The 18,364-nt window shown below is 33.3% G+C and overlaps 1 protein-coding gene across 8 annotated transcripts in view; it reads right to left on the minus strand.

Moving 5' to 3' along the window:
* The window catches only part of LOC119829973 (choline-phosphate cytidylyltransferase B-like), a 48,557-nt gene extending 31,957 nt beyond the window's left edge, over positions 1-16,600 (minus strand). The window contains exons 1-3 of one of the 8 annotated variants that reach the window (XM_038352746.1): positions 16,269-16,600; positions 4,000-4,222; positions 1,204-1,301 (exon numbers count right to left, since the gene is read on the minus strand). In XM_038352746.1, the coding sequence (XP_038208674.1) occupies positions 1,204-1,301; positions 4,000-4,222; positions 16,269-16,403 (456 nt within the window). In that variant the 5' untranslated portion in view covers positions 16,404-16,600. Of the gene's footprint in view, positions 1-1,203; positions 1,302-3,999; positions 4,223-9,630; positions 10,013-16,268 lie in introns of those variants that run through there. The other 7 variants (XM_038352753.1, XM_038352748.1, XM_038352750.1 and 4 more) reach the window with 7 other exon arrangements.
* Between the last annotated feature and the right edge of the window lie 1,764 nt (positions 16,601-18,364).

Raw genomic sequence — 18,364 nt, forward strand, 5'->3', positions numbered from 1 at the left:
ACATAAAACTGTATCTACCTACGTGATAAGACATTGGTATTATTGATGTTTACAATTTACATGTTTGGAAATGGGTAATCTAATAATAATATAAAGTAAAAGAGTTTGTTCGTTTGAACAGGCTAATCGAAGTAATAAGAATAGCTGTAATCGTACCTTTATCTACAAAAAAGGTTTCGATAAATCCTAATTATGTTCGAACTAGCTGCGCCCCGCGGTTTCACCTGCGTAAGTCCGTATCCTGTAGGAATATCGGGATAAAAAGTTGCCTACATGTTATTCCAGTTGTCCAGCTGTTTACGTACCAAACTTCATTGCAATTGGTTCAGTAGTTTTTGCGTGAAAGAGCAACAAACACACACACATCCTTACAAACTTTCGCATTTATAATATTAGTAGGATAGGATTTAACCTTTAACTAGAGCACCGTCCATCTTTCAATATGAAGATATTATTAATTATAGAAGTGTAGTATTTGTAGGGTCATCCTTCTCATAGCATATATTCAATGTTTGATACAAAACAAATATTTTCAAATGTAAGTATCAAATATACAAATTCAAGCTCTATGGCATGCACATTCCATTCACCGGTCACCAATTTATTAGTGAGTGATTCATACTCACTCACAATAGATAACATCAGACACATCCTCACTGGATCCATTACCATTACGTAATACATACAGACTGTGTGCAAGTATTATACTTAATTACTTCGGGGCATTGCTCATTGTGTGGCATACAACCGATCTAGGTTAATTTGTTGATCGATGTTTCACTGTCACGATGATAATAAAAAAAATCGGTCAAGTGCGAGACACATTCGTGACGTAAAAATATTGGTCACCGATCCAATATATGAGCGAGCCAACCATTGCTTAACCTCGAGCTTTTAATTTATGCAACAGAAATACACCATTCCATTATCTCTTATTATCATCATCACGGGCCACGGGCCTCCAATGAGGGTTGAGGTCATAATCCACCACGCTGGCCAAGTGTGGCTTGCAAGATACCTCGCGATATTTTCTTTCAATAAATAGTATACTTAAATCTTTAAAACTACGCAACGGATTTTAATGGGGTTTTTTTTTTAATAGATAGAGTGATTAGAGAAAAAAGTTTATATATATTTAATAACATGTATTAAATTACTGCGAATACGTGCAAAAGATAGTATTATTAAATAATTTATATTTACCTCGTCCACATATCTGCAATGTCTGACCGCCTCGTACCGCTCATCCTCCGTCATCACGGTACGCCCCTTTCGGCTGTGTGTTAACTTGTCGTTGCACACTGAACAAAAAAAAAAAAAACATTCGAATAAAAAGCCAGAATTAACCTGATGATGAGAGAGATATTTATAATTTTTGCGATACGTAGGTACGTGTTATAAAAACAACAAAATTATATCTTGAACATTCATATAAAAAGGATTAAGGGTAAAAAGTAGCTTATGTGCTAATCCACACTATAACCTATTTCAGTAGAAAATTTCATGCAGATACGATATTTTAATGTACGTTTTCGCGTGAAAGAGTAACATACATCCAATCATCCGTACATCCATTCGTACTTACAAACTTTCGCGTTTATAACATTCGTAGGATTTTACAATTAAATGTAACTCCTCATACTTTAAAGAAAAATTGTTTAAAGTAGCAATTCGCCATAAATAATATGCAGTCGAAAGAACGCGGAAAGAAAGTATGTGCACTGTTTTACAGCCTTGATAAGCTATGGTACCTATAAAATTATTTATACCAAGGAATACAATCGAACATGATAAGAAATTTCTGCATTAGTATTGTTTTAATTTATGGGGGAAATAATTTTTCCATTAATTAGTTTATAAGAAAAGTTTGTGATAAACAACTGCTATATTTTATTTATTTATAAATGATAATATATCAATAGATAATACTATCAGCCTACTCTTTGGTCAGATTTAAGTCACACGAGACCCGCAGGCCGCAGGTAAAGAATTACCTAACTGATTGGTGTATAAACATCAACCCCGCTCAACAAAACAGTGACTCAGCTAATTAGCATGAAGGGTTTCATTTTAATAATAAATTCATTTACAGTTCACGTATTAGCTTGCTAACTCCTTTATGGTAGTTTATACTGTTAAGGATCAGTAAAACAATTACCGCAAAATAATATACTAAGTTCGACTGGTCTTTTTGAAATAACATCCGCTCCGGATAATGTCAAATGAATATAATAACTTTCTGAATGTTATTACGAAAAACGTGTTATAGAAACGAACGAAATTGCATTACATGATAATTATTATATTACAAGCCAATTATAAGCACTAATGAAACTAGACTGTCAGGTGTATTTTTATCATTTGTCCTTGCTCTCGTGATAACAATGCATGTTCATCTATATCACAAGAGATACATCTTACGCATATAATTTAAGGCAAATGTGAGAAAAATGTCAAACGAAATAGATTTCTAATGTGGTACATATTCCCTGCACATTCATTTAATGAATTCACGTTTTACAGTCAAATTAAAACATTCGCCTTAAATCTTTTTCTAAAGTACCACACCCCCACAGAAAACCGGCGTGAAATAGTGGCATGCCACTGTGTTTCGTGCGGTGAGTGGGGGAGCCGGAGGCCCGTTTCCTTTTCCTCACCCGTCACAGTCCATTCCTTCTTTCCAGTCGTTAATCCATTCCTTTTCCCTTATCCCAAAGAAGCGGGCAGCGCATTCGCAGAGGCCCAACCTTTGCGAATGTTCATGGGCGGTGGTGATCGCTTACCATCAGGCGAACCACCAGCTCAGTTGCCCGCTATGACATAAAAAAAAAAAAAAAAAATTCGGAGCATACATTTTGTAAAACATAGCCGTGATGTATGTTTAGTTTGACAGTACTAGGAATTGCAAAATAAATCTTCGAAGGAAATGAATCAGAAATAGCTGGTACCGTTCACGAGTATCTTTTCCTTATCGTCACCACGCGAGCTACAATTGTGATAGCGATAAAGTAAATTACGCAAGTAATTACTACACATTCCTAAGAACTTCTGATTACGTTCAAATCATACGATTATTATCAACCAATCACTAACTTTAAAATTATATTTTCCTGATACGTAAATTAGTGTGAGAGACCAACAAATTCAGTAGAACTGTAGACATAAGATATCTAATTGTATCCTTGAGCCTTGAGTCTTGACGCAACCAGATAATATTAGGAATGACGGCCAAAACGCCTATTAGTATTTATGACTCATGGCATTTCCATTCCGAGTCAAAACAAGATTACAGAAATCTCAGTGGACATAACGGATACATTATAATACATCTACTCTGGAAATCGTTTGATCTTATAGAGACATAATTTACGTCTACAATCGTATTTAGTTCTACTTCTTTAGTCACTGCGATGAGGAGGGTACCCTTAAGGGAAAAGATTTAGGAATCTTGTTATATACCCTTGAGAAAATAACAAGAATTCATTATCTTACATATTACGGTAACGGTACGGTACAAAAAATACTACTTACTAACACTAATCCCCAATCTGCGTCATCACTTACGTTTCTTTTATAATATTTTATCTGATTTCATTTTTCAAGACATTAGTTTGTTTATATTCAATGATAATGTTTTTAAAATGTAACAATAGGAATGATAAGGACCGTTTTTTTTTTCGGAAAACTAACAAACGATAACTACGTTTTGGTTGTGATGTGGCATTATTTATAGATAAAATGCAAATGTTTTTTCATATATCATTCATGAAAAGTTCAACTCGATATTTAAACCGAAATTTATTTTTTTACACCGAAAAGAGTTTATCGTCATTTATCAAAAAACGAAACAATTAATAATCACCTACTACTCTTACTCTTTACTTACTAAAATGGGAGCACCGAGCTGTATAATGAATACAAAGTCAAACACTGCGTACGACTGCTTGATTTTAACATAAGATGTTTGGTATATAAATTTGAAAACTCTCAATAGCTTACCTCCAACAATGAGGTATACATTTGGGAAGACCGTTTTGGCCTGTTGCAATTGCCGCGCGTGGCCCTGGTGGAACATGTCGTATATGCCATCTGAGTACACGCGCACCTTGCGCGGCGCCGTACCCGACAGAGCCACCGCCCGCGGGATGCGCCCGTAGTGACATCGCTCCCTCTCCGCGACCGCTGCGGGGTCCGTGCTGAAGGGTGCTGCTGTCCGTATTGACTGTTGACAGAAATATTTGCAAATTACACACGACTGCACGATGTTTTAGTCTAGTTAGGGCAATTGATAGATAGAAAATAATGGGTTCAGTTGTTTTCCAGGAAAGGAAAATCATTTCATATTATCATTGTAATGTCATGATTAGGGAAATTGACTTACACCCGCGTCGTTTGCATTGTCAAAATATATGCCAGTTTAAAAGTTCAAGTTAGTTTCGCGTACAGAGGTCCGAGACTTATTATCCCTACTAATATTATAAATGCGAAAGTAACTAACAGACATGTCTGTCTGTTACGCTTTCACGCCTAAACCACTGAACCGATTTTGATGAAATTTGGTACGATGATAGAACTGAACTAGGAAAAGGACATAGGATACTATTTATTGAAAAAAGTGAAGAAGGGGTTGAAATAGGGAATGAAAGTTTGTATGGAAGTTCCTTATTGTCAAACATAAAATTATGTAAGATTCTTTCACACCTAAACCAATTTTGACAAATAGTCCAGACCTTGGGAAAACCTTACCATGTCGCGCGATATAACCGAATTCCACGCAGGCGAAACCGCGGGTGGAAAGCTACTATTATATATTTGAAAGTACAATCTAGATATGAAATAACATTAGAATAACGGTATACTTTAAAATATACGGAGAAAAGCAACAAGTACCATTGGTTTAGTTATTTTCTAAATAAATATATGTTATTTCACTACAAAGTATAAAATAAAGTTGTTTCCCGCTTTTTTTAAACCACGCAATGGATTTTACCAGGGATTTGAATGCGGTTTTTTATAGATAGAGTGATTTAAGAGGAAGTTTTATATGTAAATATAAAATTACACCCAAGCGAAAGTAAAATAAAAAGGAATACCTATATCCTAGCATTCAGTTATGTGTGCCTTTTGAAAAAGAAAACACGCGTTAAGAACGGAATCAACTAAATTGTCTCAGTTTTAAACGCAAAGAAATCTATAAAAGACATCTAGGATAACACGATAAGCTCATAAAATTTTTGTTTTGTCACGTTTCTTAATAGGTATACAAAGTTTGAATCAAATTTGTCTATTTAAAGTGTAATTAAAATTATAAAGGTTGATGGTTACATACAAACATACAGGTGAAGCTAATAAAAGCGTGTTAAAAACTCAGGATGCATATTGTTGTCCTCCTTTTGAGAACAAGGAAATATTGGGGGAAAATCAAAGTTGCACTCTCACGCTCTACTAAATACGTAATGCTTTACATTGAGCAATGGCTAATCCAATAACTAAACTGTATTCATGAATGAGCGTCAACCGTTACATCACTAAACGGACAATCAAAATGATCACGCACAACAAAACGGGGATTTTATTTACAACTATTTAGTCGGAGCATGATGTAACATAATTATACTGTACTGTACTGTACTATTATTGATGAAATTTAAAAAAATAAGCTTAGAAACTTCTCTGTTTTTGTAGGTATAATTTGATTAAAACTAATGGAGTTAAGTATTCCAGGTGGGCTGACAGGGGGCACAAAGAAGGCTACATAGACATATAAATAACAAAATAGAAATAGCATTAATAGATTTTTAAATTTCAGGTATATAAAACTATTACCGAGCGGGAAGTAGATCTGTAATATATTGCGATTTTAATTTGCAAGAGTCGTAACGAGAGATAGAATGTAAATACGTCAGCGTTGGTGAAATTGTTGGCATCGTGATTCCTCCATGGTAGACATTGTCTAGTATTAAGCGTTATATATCTCACTAAATCACACATCATTTTGTCAAGAGAGAATCTTGAGAGTATTAGTCGGAAGAGGTGCAGTAGTAATATAGATGACAAATTACAAAATCCTACGTTTCATTTGGAAATTTCTTCCAGTGTGAAGATATTTCAACGCTTATCAAGATGAATTTAATTAAGTTCTTACCTTAATAAAATGTAAGAATTACTAAAGATTACGTAATACCCATATTTGTATTTTTCGTGTTTTTTGGAAATTAGTTCATTTTAAATATATAACATACAAAGAAACAAGTAAAGCCTGTTTATTCAGTGGAAACTGGTTACCCTGAGTGGACGGCACTCAATTTACAGAGTGACCTTAAAACTATAGAAATTGTAGTCTCATCTTGTTTTTCACGGTCAAAAGTCCAGACGACCTTGTTAGTGCTTTATTTCTTGATTTATCTTTGAATATAATTATATAGAAAATTGGTTCGTTTTTAGAAAAAAATCGGGAACATTCCTGCACATGATCAGTGCAATGACCTCATTCGTTTATTGTGAGATGAGTATATTATTAGAAGTGTTAGGATGTCAAGGTTTTATGATTAGTAGGGGTGATAATGAAGTGGCGTGATGTGACGCCGTGCCGGACATGCGATATGCTTGTGTGTGTGACTCCACACTTATCATCGTGCAGTGCAAACTAACATATGTTGCAACAATATGTTATTAATCTCATTATTTTATCGCTTATTACTTAATGTTCCAACTTTCCAACAATGTATGGAACAGTTGGTGTATTTATTCATGCTAAAGAAGAGCCGAGCAAGTTCCTCATAAAAAACCACACTATAGATCACGAAACTTACAGTGGGTCCAAAAATTTTACTATGTCCATTAAGACACATTAGTGCAACTTTGGGTTATACGACAAGCCAGTATACTGAGGAGATATTTTATTGTGCATTTGCAATAATAAAGCCTTAATAAAACGGTCCGACATAGGTACTATACTTTTGTATAAAAGTTTACGAAATATATGATAGTAATATCTCAACAGAACTGTGTTAGATTCTAACAAATACTTACTGAGGGTAAAACCAAAAATAAGACTCGTAAATGGCTACTTTAATCACAAATTTAAGACCAGAAGTGCCAAGTCACCATTGACAAAAATATTTAAGGTTACGTAAAAATGGTTGAAATAGGTCCAATAATGCAACTCATTCTTGATAGGTACCATTTTTCAACAAAAACAATATCTAAAATCTACATACAATATAGCATATCAAAAATGCAGACATAATTTTATGAAGCTTTAGAAATGGGCCGGTAGACTAAATTTACATATAATTAGAATAGAATAACTTTTGTCATACCACTTTGCAGTTTTGGGTTGACAAAATTATATTATTTACTATTTATTATTATATAGGGCCATACAGAGTATTGATACATCAATGATTTGTGTATACTTGACTCTAGAGCTGTGAACATTTGTTAATTATATTAAATAATTATTGTTTACCTTCAAGGATGCAAGGAGTCATGAGCCATGACGCCTTTTGACGTCAATTGTTCAAAGGTTCATGCTAAATAATTTTAAACCGGTTAATTTTAAGACGTGCAACTAAATAATGGAAAATACATGGTCAGAGGACTTTGAACGTAAAGTCGTATAATCTGTGAGAAAAAATCCCAATAGTTTTAAGGTTATCCCTACTAATCCCTACTAATATTATATCCCTACTAATATTATAAATGCGAAAGTAACTCTGTCTGTCTGTCTGTCTGTTACGCTTTCACGCCTAAACCACTGATTCGATTTTGATAAAATTTGGTATGAAGATAGAACTGAACTTGGGAAAGGACATAGGATACTTTTTATCGCGAAAAAAGGGTAGAAAGGGTTGAAAGAGGGGATGAAAGTTTGTATGAAAGTTCGTTATTGTCAAACCGATTTTAATGAAACTTGGTATGGAGATGGAGCTAAACGTGGGAAAGAACAAACCATACTTTTTAATGCGAAAAAAATACTCCTTACCATGTCGCGCGATATAAGCGAATTCTACGCGGGCGAAGCCGCGGGCGAAAAGCTAGTTTTTTATATGTATGTATAAGTAATTAAAAATTTCGTATAAAAAGGTACAATATATACTTAATTATATAGATAATTCAGGATCATATAGATTATCAGGACAATATAACAAAAAATCTAGACGTTTTTGGGGGAGGGATACCCGTAATTACGTATATTGTAAATTGCGGTTGTTTTTATCCCGTTATAAATGTTATCGCATTTGAACCTCAGTTATTTTTTAGATTACCCACAGCTATCTGTTCTGCAGGTCAAGAACCCGAAGAGAAGTCCGGTTCATTTAAACTCTACATATGACTAGATTGCGTTTTTGTGCTTTGCTCAGTTTTACGTTTAATGTTATTCATGTAGATATTATACACTTTGTAGGCTTGTAAACTTCGATCGAATATTGTAGAATATGTCAAAAATAATGACAAATCTTAGGTGTAGGTACATATTTGAATCAGTAAATTGTATAATGAATGTAAGATTTTAGTTGTACGTGTTCACGGAAATATCAGAACGAGCAACGCAATCACTATCACACAATTCATCCGTTTTTTGATACACTTTTCCTGACAAACTATGACATCATTAAGTTTGTACTTGGACTGGACATAGCATTTTCCGATGTTATCAAACATAAATGAATAATTTTATTGCAAATAAAAATAAGGTTGGAAATTTATTTAGAAAACTTCGCAAAACCTCCTAAAGAACCGCTTTTTGCTAGCTTTATCTTAATCATGTGTTTGTAATGTGGCAAATACTTGCATTATTATTAGATTATCTACTGATTGTGTAATTAATGTATTTTATACATGTAGATATGTTGTGACTTTAAATTGTTTTCAGTCTCTCGGAAAATTTTATTGGGTACCTATTTGAAGATTCCCAGATTTAACACCTGAGTACATTATAAATGTCCTCATAACAGTCACTTTTCATATTATTGAAATTTCATAAAACTTTAACACGACGACCGAAACGAATGCAGTATTTGTACATACATATTGAATAATGCACCGGCTTTGCAATATAAGTGTATCAATATAAGCATAGCCGACACGGAATGCGGTTCCGGTCGAACCGTACAACAGTCCCATGACTAAATATTGGCTTGACAACCAAACCAGTGCAGTTAAGCAAATTTTAAATGAAATTAAGAATTCAAGATATCGAAAGTACCAAAAGGCACATAACAGAAAGAGAACTTTCTATGCATAATGCATGCTATCGTCGCTTACTACGCTTTCACTCTTTTCATGGCAAACAAGGGTTTATGAATTAGACATGATTTCAGTTTGATTTGTTTTGAGTGTGACTCACATTGAAAATCATAATAGCGCTTTTCTTTTATTACGTAACTGCTTAAAATCTATTTAGGCAAATGCTCCTTATTGTGGTGAGCATATTTCAAAAATTATTTGGACAATTTGAAAATCAGTACGACCACGGGGGTAGACACACATATGTTTGAACTGGTCTAAAACCTGGCGTTGTGAACGGAAGGTATTTTGAATCAGTTGAATCAATTGGATCAATCAATGAAGTGTCCCGCATGTAGTTATTTTCACAATATAGATATATAATAAAAGATTACTTACAGAAGCTTCTATTGGTTCTGGCCTCACTATACCATTTTTCTTATAGCCGTTGATTGTGGTCTCCAGTTTGCCATTGCAATGTCCATTAGTAAGCGTGGTAGTCATAGTTAGCGAAGTCATTTTAAATCTATTGTCCGACTTTCTTAATTAACAAGACACACTTTCAAGTTCACGATTTGCCGATTTTTTTTAATCGCATAATAAACGTTCTATTAATGGGTAAAATTGTTGCGTTCCTCCAAAACAGCTGACGTAATATTTATTTTATTTTAAACAAATTTATTTGTACCTGGTATTATATAAATCGATTTCCCGTTTGAAACGAAAACACGATCGCACTCCGTGCAATGAGGGCCGTGACTAACAATACCTAAGCTAAGCGCGAGTCGAGAAGTTTGCGAGGGAACAGTATACGTATAACTCAAATGCGGGTATGGGCGGGTGAGAGGCTCGGGGCGAAGGGGGCAGATATCGGTGGCGCGACGCCGACGTGGAGGCTCGTCAGACACGCGGCGCGCCACGAACCGCCGCACCGTCTTAACCCGATCGAACAAACGTAATTTGAAATGATTTTTAACGCCAGTCAGTTTCAGCTCATTTGTCCATGATACCAAGGTCCTTTAACTATTAATATGTCACGGAGTTATTTTAAAATGTCATATGAATGCACGAATTACACAGGTATGCTAAAAATTCATCAGTGTATGCAGCACTCACACAGGAAATAAGTATTTTTTTTTACTTTGCCGTACAGTATTTCAGGATTGAACGTTCACTGCAACTAATATGAATAAGACTTTATAGGTAACAGTTAGTATTTGGAACAATAGGTATATACATATAGGTATTCATAATTAATTTTTCCACGAAAAATGCTAAAGAGGACGTCCCAAATAGTCTTCCTCTTCCTGTTCTTAGGAAATATTTGGGCCAAAAGTTTTAATAACAAATATACATCCTCCTAGAGAAATCTATAACTTAAATGACATGTTCACAAATATTGGTTCATCAAGTAAAATACAATGAATATTTTTATTAGATGATACCTCGCACTTAAAATTACCGAGAAGGTCAATATTGCACGAGCTGCAAAGGTTTAAAATAAAATTGACAAGACAATATCCACAATTCTTAGCGAGATAAATGTAAATTAGACATTGAAATTTGAAAATATCAACTTATATACCTACGTAATATTTATGTAAAGTTGCTCATATTAATATCCTAGTAATTATCATCAAAATATCCACCCATAAAACACGTCATAAAAAGAAGATTTGGAGATAATAATATAGGAACCATAGAACAACTTTAGAACTAATCAGGATAATAAAGGAAGTTGGCGATTGCATTAATTTTCAGTTTAAAGTTACACTTCCTTTGGCCTTTACAAAATATTTATAAAATGCAAGTGATGACGAAGTTAATCATGTATAATGTACGAGCACGTTAAATACGTGAAACTGCGAGTACTTATGATGACGTAATTGTTATCATTAAAGTATCTTGTATTCATTAATGTATTTCAGAACGAATTACCATTAAGAGTCCATTATGATTTCAGGCTAAAAATACTATGGAAAGATATTATTTTTGAGCCGTTTTATTTTTAGCAGCAGTGAAATGAATTTAATGTCGTAAGCAGCTTTTGTAGAAGCATTATATATTTCCATGTGTAATATCGTATTGTTTTTAATTTTAATAAAACGTGTGATATAATAGAGCAGGAAATGTTTAAACTTGAAATTGATCATCACGTTTTAATATTGAAATTTGCAAGGGTACAAATAAGTAATTATATAAATACTATTTTAACGGTTAAAAATATATCAATATAAAATCAGTCCGTTCTGTATTAGACGTAATGTAACTAAACAGAGTGCAGTGACCGGCTCAGTGACCTACTAGCATACGCGAAAATATATAATACTCCGTAGTAGTTAATTTCTTGGCTACTTATATCTCAGAGCTTTAGGATATTTAAAAATCAATTTGAGTGTGAAAAATACAAAATTAAATTAGATCTTCTTCTTAAAGTATGTATGTGTTGAAAATTTCATACAAATTGATAAAATCGTCACGGTTATTTTATTATTTATTTGCCATTAACTTATTCGAACAGAGCAATTAATTTGGCATTAGTTAAACACAAATTTATTTGTTTTCATCATCGTCATCATTAGCTCAAATATATGTTTCCACTGCAGGGATACAGGCCTCCTTTGGGGATTCTGGTCATATTCCACCTCGCTGGCATTTAAAAAATTAAAAGTTTGCAAACTGCAAACTTTTAATTTTTCAACATGCCGGTTTCTTCACTATGTTTTCCTTCACCATTTTATTCTATCGCGTGGCAGACAAACGGAAAGATGAATTTATTACTTTCAAGCTCCTCCGGTCTCGAACCCCCATATTTCTTCTCTTGTGTTAATTTTGAAAATAATAATAACCTCCTTTCGAGAATTACAATTGTTCTCTCCTTTTATTTTTAAAACGCTTTTATTAGTTTCACCTGTATAATTGTATGATACCAACTTCTTTAGTATCGATTATGGCCAACTTTGTACACGTATCTAGTATCGATGACAGTACAATAATTTCAAGACTTAGTCTGAATCCTAACCACCCTAATGATGACATAGAATTAATAATTTCCTTGAACACTGTATGAGAACAAGAGAGACAATTTATGTGCGATTATTACGTGACATATTACTTTAATGATAAAAATGTTGGTATATTGTAATATCCAACTGCTACAGTATTGTTCAAAGATTGTACAGCTTTATAAACATCGTTTTCTATGCACGTAGATAGTAAAATTGAGATTTCACTAGCCATGATACTACAATGTTTTTTTTTCACTCACGATCCGCCCAGGCTTCGCACGGGTGGAACATGTAGTTATAAAACTAATTCTAGAAAGGGAGAACGCGTTCTAACGGAAAAAGAGTTTTAACTCCTGAATCCCCAAAGGTATGTTAACCTATGTATATAAACCTTTTTCTGATTAACCTTATCTATTAAAAAACATGCATCAAAGTTGCATAGTTTAAAAGTCTACATACACTAGGGACATACAGCGAAAAGCGACTTTATTTTAGAATATGTAACTATATTCAGTAAATTGTAACGATTTAATTGCTATTGCATGATTGTATGATCTGGGTTCAAGGCAACGTAGACCGTCATTCAATAACTATAATATTACAAAGAATATAATACATATAACCTCGATGTTTCCACGAAAAGTTTTTGTACAATTACGCAAATACTGATGAAAAAGTAGACAAAAAGATTTGAACAAGCTGTAATTATTCAAAAAAATACTTCACTTTGCGTCAATAACTGCCATCTTTATTTAGTGTAATATCAACGGCTCTAAGTCGGTTCGAATCCCAGGTTTGGTAACCGAATTTTCCGAATACATTGAATGCAGTTTTCTTTCTTTTCAAAAATAATGGAATGTTTTCTATGAGTAAAATTTCCTATCTACATTATAAAGACTACTTTTCCTTTGGGTGGCAATATACAAATACAGTCAGTATAATTTTCTCCAAGTTTACACTTATTTTGCATCTTTACCACAGGATAATTTTAAAAGTCAAAACTCATAAATTCTAAATCTAATAATATTCCTAATCCAAATGAACAAATTGTGTTTAGACTTTACAGTAAAACTGGAGAGAGACTTATCATAATAATTTAAAACTACATTTAAATTTGTACATGAAGTACAATATTGCTGTAATCGGCGACTTAGTCGTAAATCTTAGATTTTTTTATGGAAGAGATGATGAGTAGTAACTACCGGCCATAAACACTAGCAACACTGGTGGTGTCTAATTTTCATGTATAGCTTAGCTAACTATGAATATCTACGTCATATGCCATAGCATATTCTATGCCATAGCTATGTCATAGAATATTTTCTTTCAGGAAACATAGATGGATCAGGTTGTTCGCTCTTTTAGGGATCGGGTGTACAGACAGTCCTCTAAGAAGCAGGGACGATTTGGATATTAGGGCATAAATCGTAACAGGTCTAAAAAATATAAATGCCAATTCCGGGGCACAGGTATCGAGTACAATGGTAGGGATACCATCCCACTCGGTTTATATGTTTCATTTGAGAAAAACGTCTTTCGTACAGTATTCTCTATGAAATACACATTGGACATAGTCTTTATTAAAAAAATTGAGACATTGACAATGATAGGTTGGATTATGTAATACTGAAAGTGGTACAGCCGAGTGTTTCGTAATAGAAAACGCAATGATTAGACTAATAGTAGCATGGTCAGGAATCACGCCACTATGTTGGATGCGCGCCCAAATTCTTATTTGGCACACATTGAATATAATCTTTATTCAATGAAAACAAACAACATGTTTACAAAAAATGCTTACATGTGCAAAATAACAATAACAATTAAGGAATGTTAATTTATAGGTGTGGAACTGAAAATTACTATTTATTTTCATTTATTGTTATTCAAGCATAATTTCAATATAAAAAAAAAATATGAAAAAAATATTCTCATCATCAGCCCATTCCCAGTTCCCACTGCTGGGACACAGGCCTCCTATGAGGTTTCTGGCCACAATTAACAACAACCAAGCGCGAGACAATTCGATGACCGACTCGAGAACCAATAGTGACGAGATACATTAGCGGGTTACTGCTGACGGCTGCGTATTTTAATCGTGTTCATACAACTTCATTGTTTTGTGGTGTTGAATCGATTTCCGATAACAGCAATAGCTTAATAATGAAACAATCAATAGATGAAACTTATTAAATCACGAACAGTTTATTACATCTTCATCAGCAAGACTTTTTTTTGAAGAGGAACAAAATCGCAACTTTCTATTACCAATAGTTTATACTATACTAGCTGACCCGGCAAACGCTGTTCTGCTTTATTCTTATCATTTAGGGTTATAAAATAAATAGATGTTGTCTGATTCTCAGACCTACCCGATAAGCACAAAAAATTTCGTCAAAATCGATCAAGCCGTTTCGGAGGAGAATGGCAACGAAAACTGTGACACTGCTGCGCCCCGCGGTTTCATCCGCGTAAGTCCATATCCCGTAGGAATATCGGGATAAAAAGTTGCCTATATGTTATTCCAGTTGTCCAGCTGTCCGCATACAAAATTTCATTGCAATTGGTTTAGTTTTTGCGTAAATGAGCAACAAACACACACACACATCCTTACAAATGTTCGCATTTATAATATTAGTAGGATAGACAGATGGAAAGGGCGGAGCTTAAAGGGTTTCTTGTTGGTTTTTGATGTTGGTTGATGATATCAAACAGAACAGATAAATGAGTCCATAGTATATTATGACCTCACTCTGACTATATGTTAACAGGTGTGTAAATAAAGAGATGGATAATAGGAAAGACATTCAGAATTTTAATAGAACACTTTACCAATAATTTTTGACTAATTAACTGTATTCATTGGATGGTACATCTTGTGTGTTTAAAATATATCCCATTTATGTATAAATTATAATTGGACAATACCACATGTAGCTACTAAATGCTTTAAACAATTGTGTGGATTATATTTCAGAAAAATATCATAGTTTCCAAAGAAAAAAGATGCTTTTTTTGAAAAAAAAAATTTTACAAGTAATTAAGTACCTCATTATTTGAAAATTATTTTTTATATCTATTATTTGTTATTGTATGAGCTACAGCCAAAGTTTTAATGTAAAATTTAAAGATATTGACAATTGACTTCAACAACCAACAACCTCTTAAACAACCTTAAAAGTTATACTTATATATTTTTTGATTAAGATAATTAAGTTGTTTTGTATTATCACCTTGAAACTTTTTATTTATCATACAACTGACATGAGGAAAGCAATGATATCTTTAGTTAAACAGTTTAACTTAGCAAAGATATCAGTCAAATAAATTGTTACCTTATATTTTAAGATATAGATTCTAGCTCTAGGTAAGGTTAAGATTGAATAAATAAATTAATTGACAAAAATGAATATAATATTTTCACCTTAGTCTATATATATTACCATTCAATATACAATACTAATAATAATACTATGTTTTATATGATATATTTTAGTGAATATTTGAAAAACAACTGTAAATGTCCTTTTTTACTTGTAAATTTTTATTTAGCTATGAAATGCAAATCCTATATAATGACACCTTATTTAGAATCGGTGAACATTCATTTCAATTGTGCTTAGGTGCTCAGAAGGTTATTTAATGTCCCATTCTGCTACTTTTTGTTATCAAATTTAGGAAGAAGGAAGGTGGTATTCCTGTATCAAAAAGGGAGGAAAGGAGGCAAAGCCCTAAATAATATTGTCGGAAAGTTGTATATATGCTAAAGGTTGAAAATATTTTGCTTCACTTCAATTCGGGGCAAAGCGTAGCTAAAAATGCATTGGTGGTATAGTGGTGTAATTGTGTTGCAGTTACAACTTATGTTAAAGATTCATACATGTTTATGTAAAAGTAATAAATTCCGATACATTATAAGCACATACTCTAATTAAAAATCTACGTTTAGACTGCATTATTAGAAAAGGACTCATTAAATCAACCATAACACTATTGAAATATTAGTCACATTAATGATTTATGACTTACCTGTCCAACTTCAGCAAATACTTGACTGCTACTGCTGCAAAAACTCGTATCACTTCCGTTTTGTCCCTCGTTAGTTTCTTCCAGTTTAGAACACATTTCTTTTTCGTCTCCCATTCTGTATCGTTTACGTGACATTATCTCATGGCAAGCCGGCTTAAAACGTCCAGTTATAAAAAGCTCCTATTTCCTCTTAATTTGTATTACCACGAACAGCTTCTTAAATTGAGTTCACGTATGTATTGTAGTTAAATTTTTTATAGTGTAGCTAAATCTGCGAGTTATTGAATTACAGATTGTAATTAATTAACTCATGAGTCATTTTATAAGCAAAAAATTATGAAAATTTCAGTAACAAATATGGAAAATTTATCTAAAACGTACAAGAAAAATAAAATATTTTATTTTTTATTTTAGAATAAATTTGAACAAAACACGAACTTCTTACGTCAGTCACATTGATTGCTTCTTCCTTTTTCCCACTTTTTCCGTCGACACAAGAAAATGACATTGAAATGAATTGAATTGAAGTTGACACTGACACTTACAATTTTGACAAGAGTTAGTGAATACCAAAGACGTTTTAAGACTAACTAGACTAGGCGCTATGGCTTTAAAACCGGTCCGAGTGTGAGAGCTCCCGGCGTTAGTGTATCTATTTCTAATGAGATGACCATGGTCAAACACAATATGGGACATTTTGATTAAAAAACAAGCGTGGCAATATCCGCATAGGTACAAGTTGTCTTGATGCTCCCAACATAGTATTTGTTCCGTAAAAGTGTAAGCACTGATAGTGTAGTCTCTATCTCGAGATGTTGTAATTTTATCATTCCAATATGATGCGTATGCCGGAATACGACTCATTTATTGCGCCATGAAACATATCAAAAATTAATAATTTTGCATGAAAAACAAAGTGGTTTAATGTAAAAAATTTTGACGATAGCAATCTACGCTCAAGAACATCCTACTTCCTACTAAAATCTATATATATAAAATTCTCGTGTCACAGTTTTCGTTGCCATACTCCTCCGAAACGGCTCGACCAATTCTTATGAAATTTTGTGTGCATATCGGGTATGTTTGAGAATCGGCTAACATCTATTTTTCATACCTCTAAATGATCAGAGTAAGGCAGAACAGCGTTTGCCAGGTGCAGCTAGTAATATTATAAATGCGAAAGTTTGTAAGGATGTGTGTGTATTTGTTGCTCTTTCACGCATAAACTACTGAACCTATTGCAATGAAATTTGGTACATAGACAGTTGGACAACTGCATAAAGTTCAAATTACAGCGCGGGAAACAACCAAACCCAACCAAATTATATTTTAGTGTTATCTTGCCCAAACCTTCCAGTACCAAGGTTTTTTAGAAAAATAATGTATTATTTTTAAATTGTAACGCATTTTTTATGAATTATAGAACTCATATAAATATTTAAATGTTTCAAAGTTTGTGAGTCGTTCCTTTTGGTAAATCCTAAATAAGAAGTATAAAATTTTCTACCATTTTTACAAAAACTAATTATCCTGTTGAGATGGCAAGATGTCAGACAAGAGCAATATCACACTATAAATGTGAACCCTAAGTCAATGGTGATAGGTGTTATTTTATCAATCATCCATTGGTTATACAGCAGTGTGTGAATTGTCTATACATATTTATTTAAGTAGTTTAATGTAATTCCCAAAAGCCTAAACATTATTTCTAAAGGGTTCAAGTTGCAGAAGTAGGCACACATAATATGGCAAATATTGCCATAATCCACACATCCGATTCAGCGACGACGTTTAGGCAGGTAAATGGTGTGAGGGCAATTAAATAAACCAGGATGGGTTAGTATATGGACTTATAATGAAATAATTCAGTCTTAATTTTTTTTTATTATTTATAAATAATTCAAATCTTATCTAACGTTTCCTGTAGTTGTCAACGGGCACGCACACACGACACATGCTGCTGTACTGTGCAAACAAGTTTCGTGTAGACCTGCTACAACGCAACTCGCGAACGGATTTTTTCCTGTTTTTGACAATGATGGTGATGCTTGAAATGAGATAAAGGTAGTATTCACCACAAAAAGATCAGTTATTTC

This window comes from Zerene cesonia, chromosome 11 (assembly GCF_012273895.1).
Source record: "Zerene cesonia ecotype Mississippi chromosome 11, Zerene_cesonia_1.1, whole genome shotgun sequence".
Taxonomy (NCBI): Eukaryota; Metazoa; Arthropoda; class Insecta; order Lepidoptera; family Pieridae; genus Zerene; species Zerene cesonia.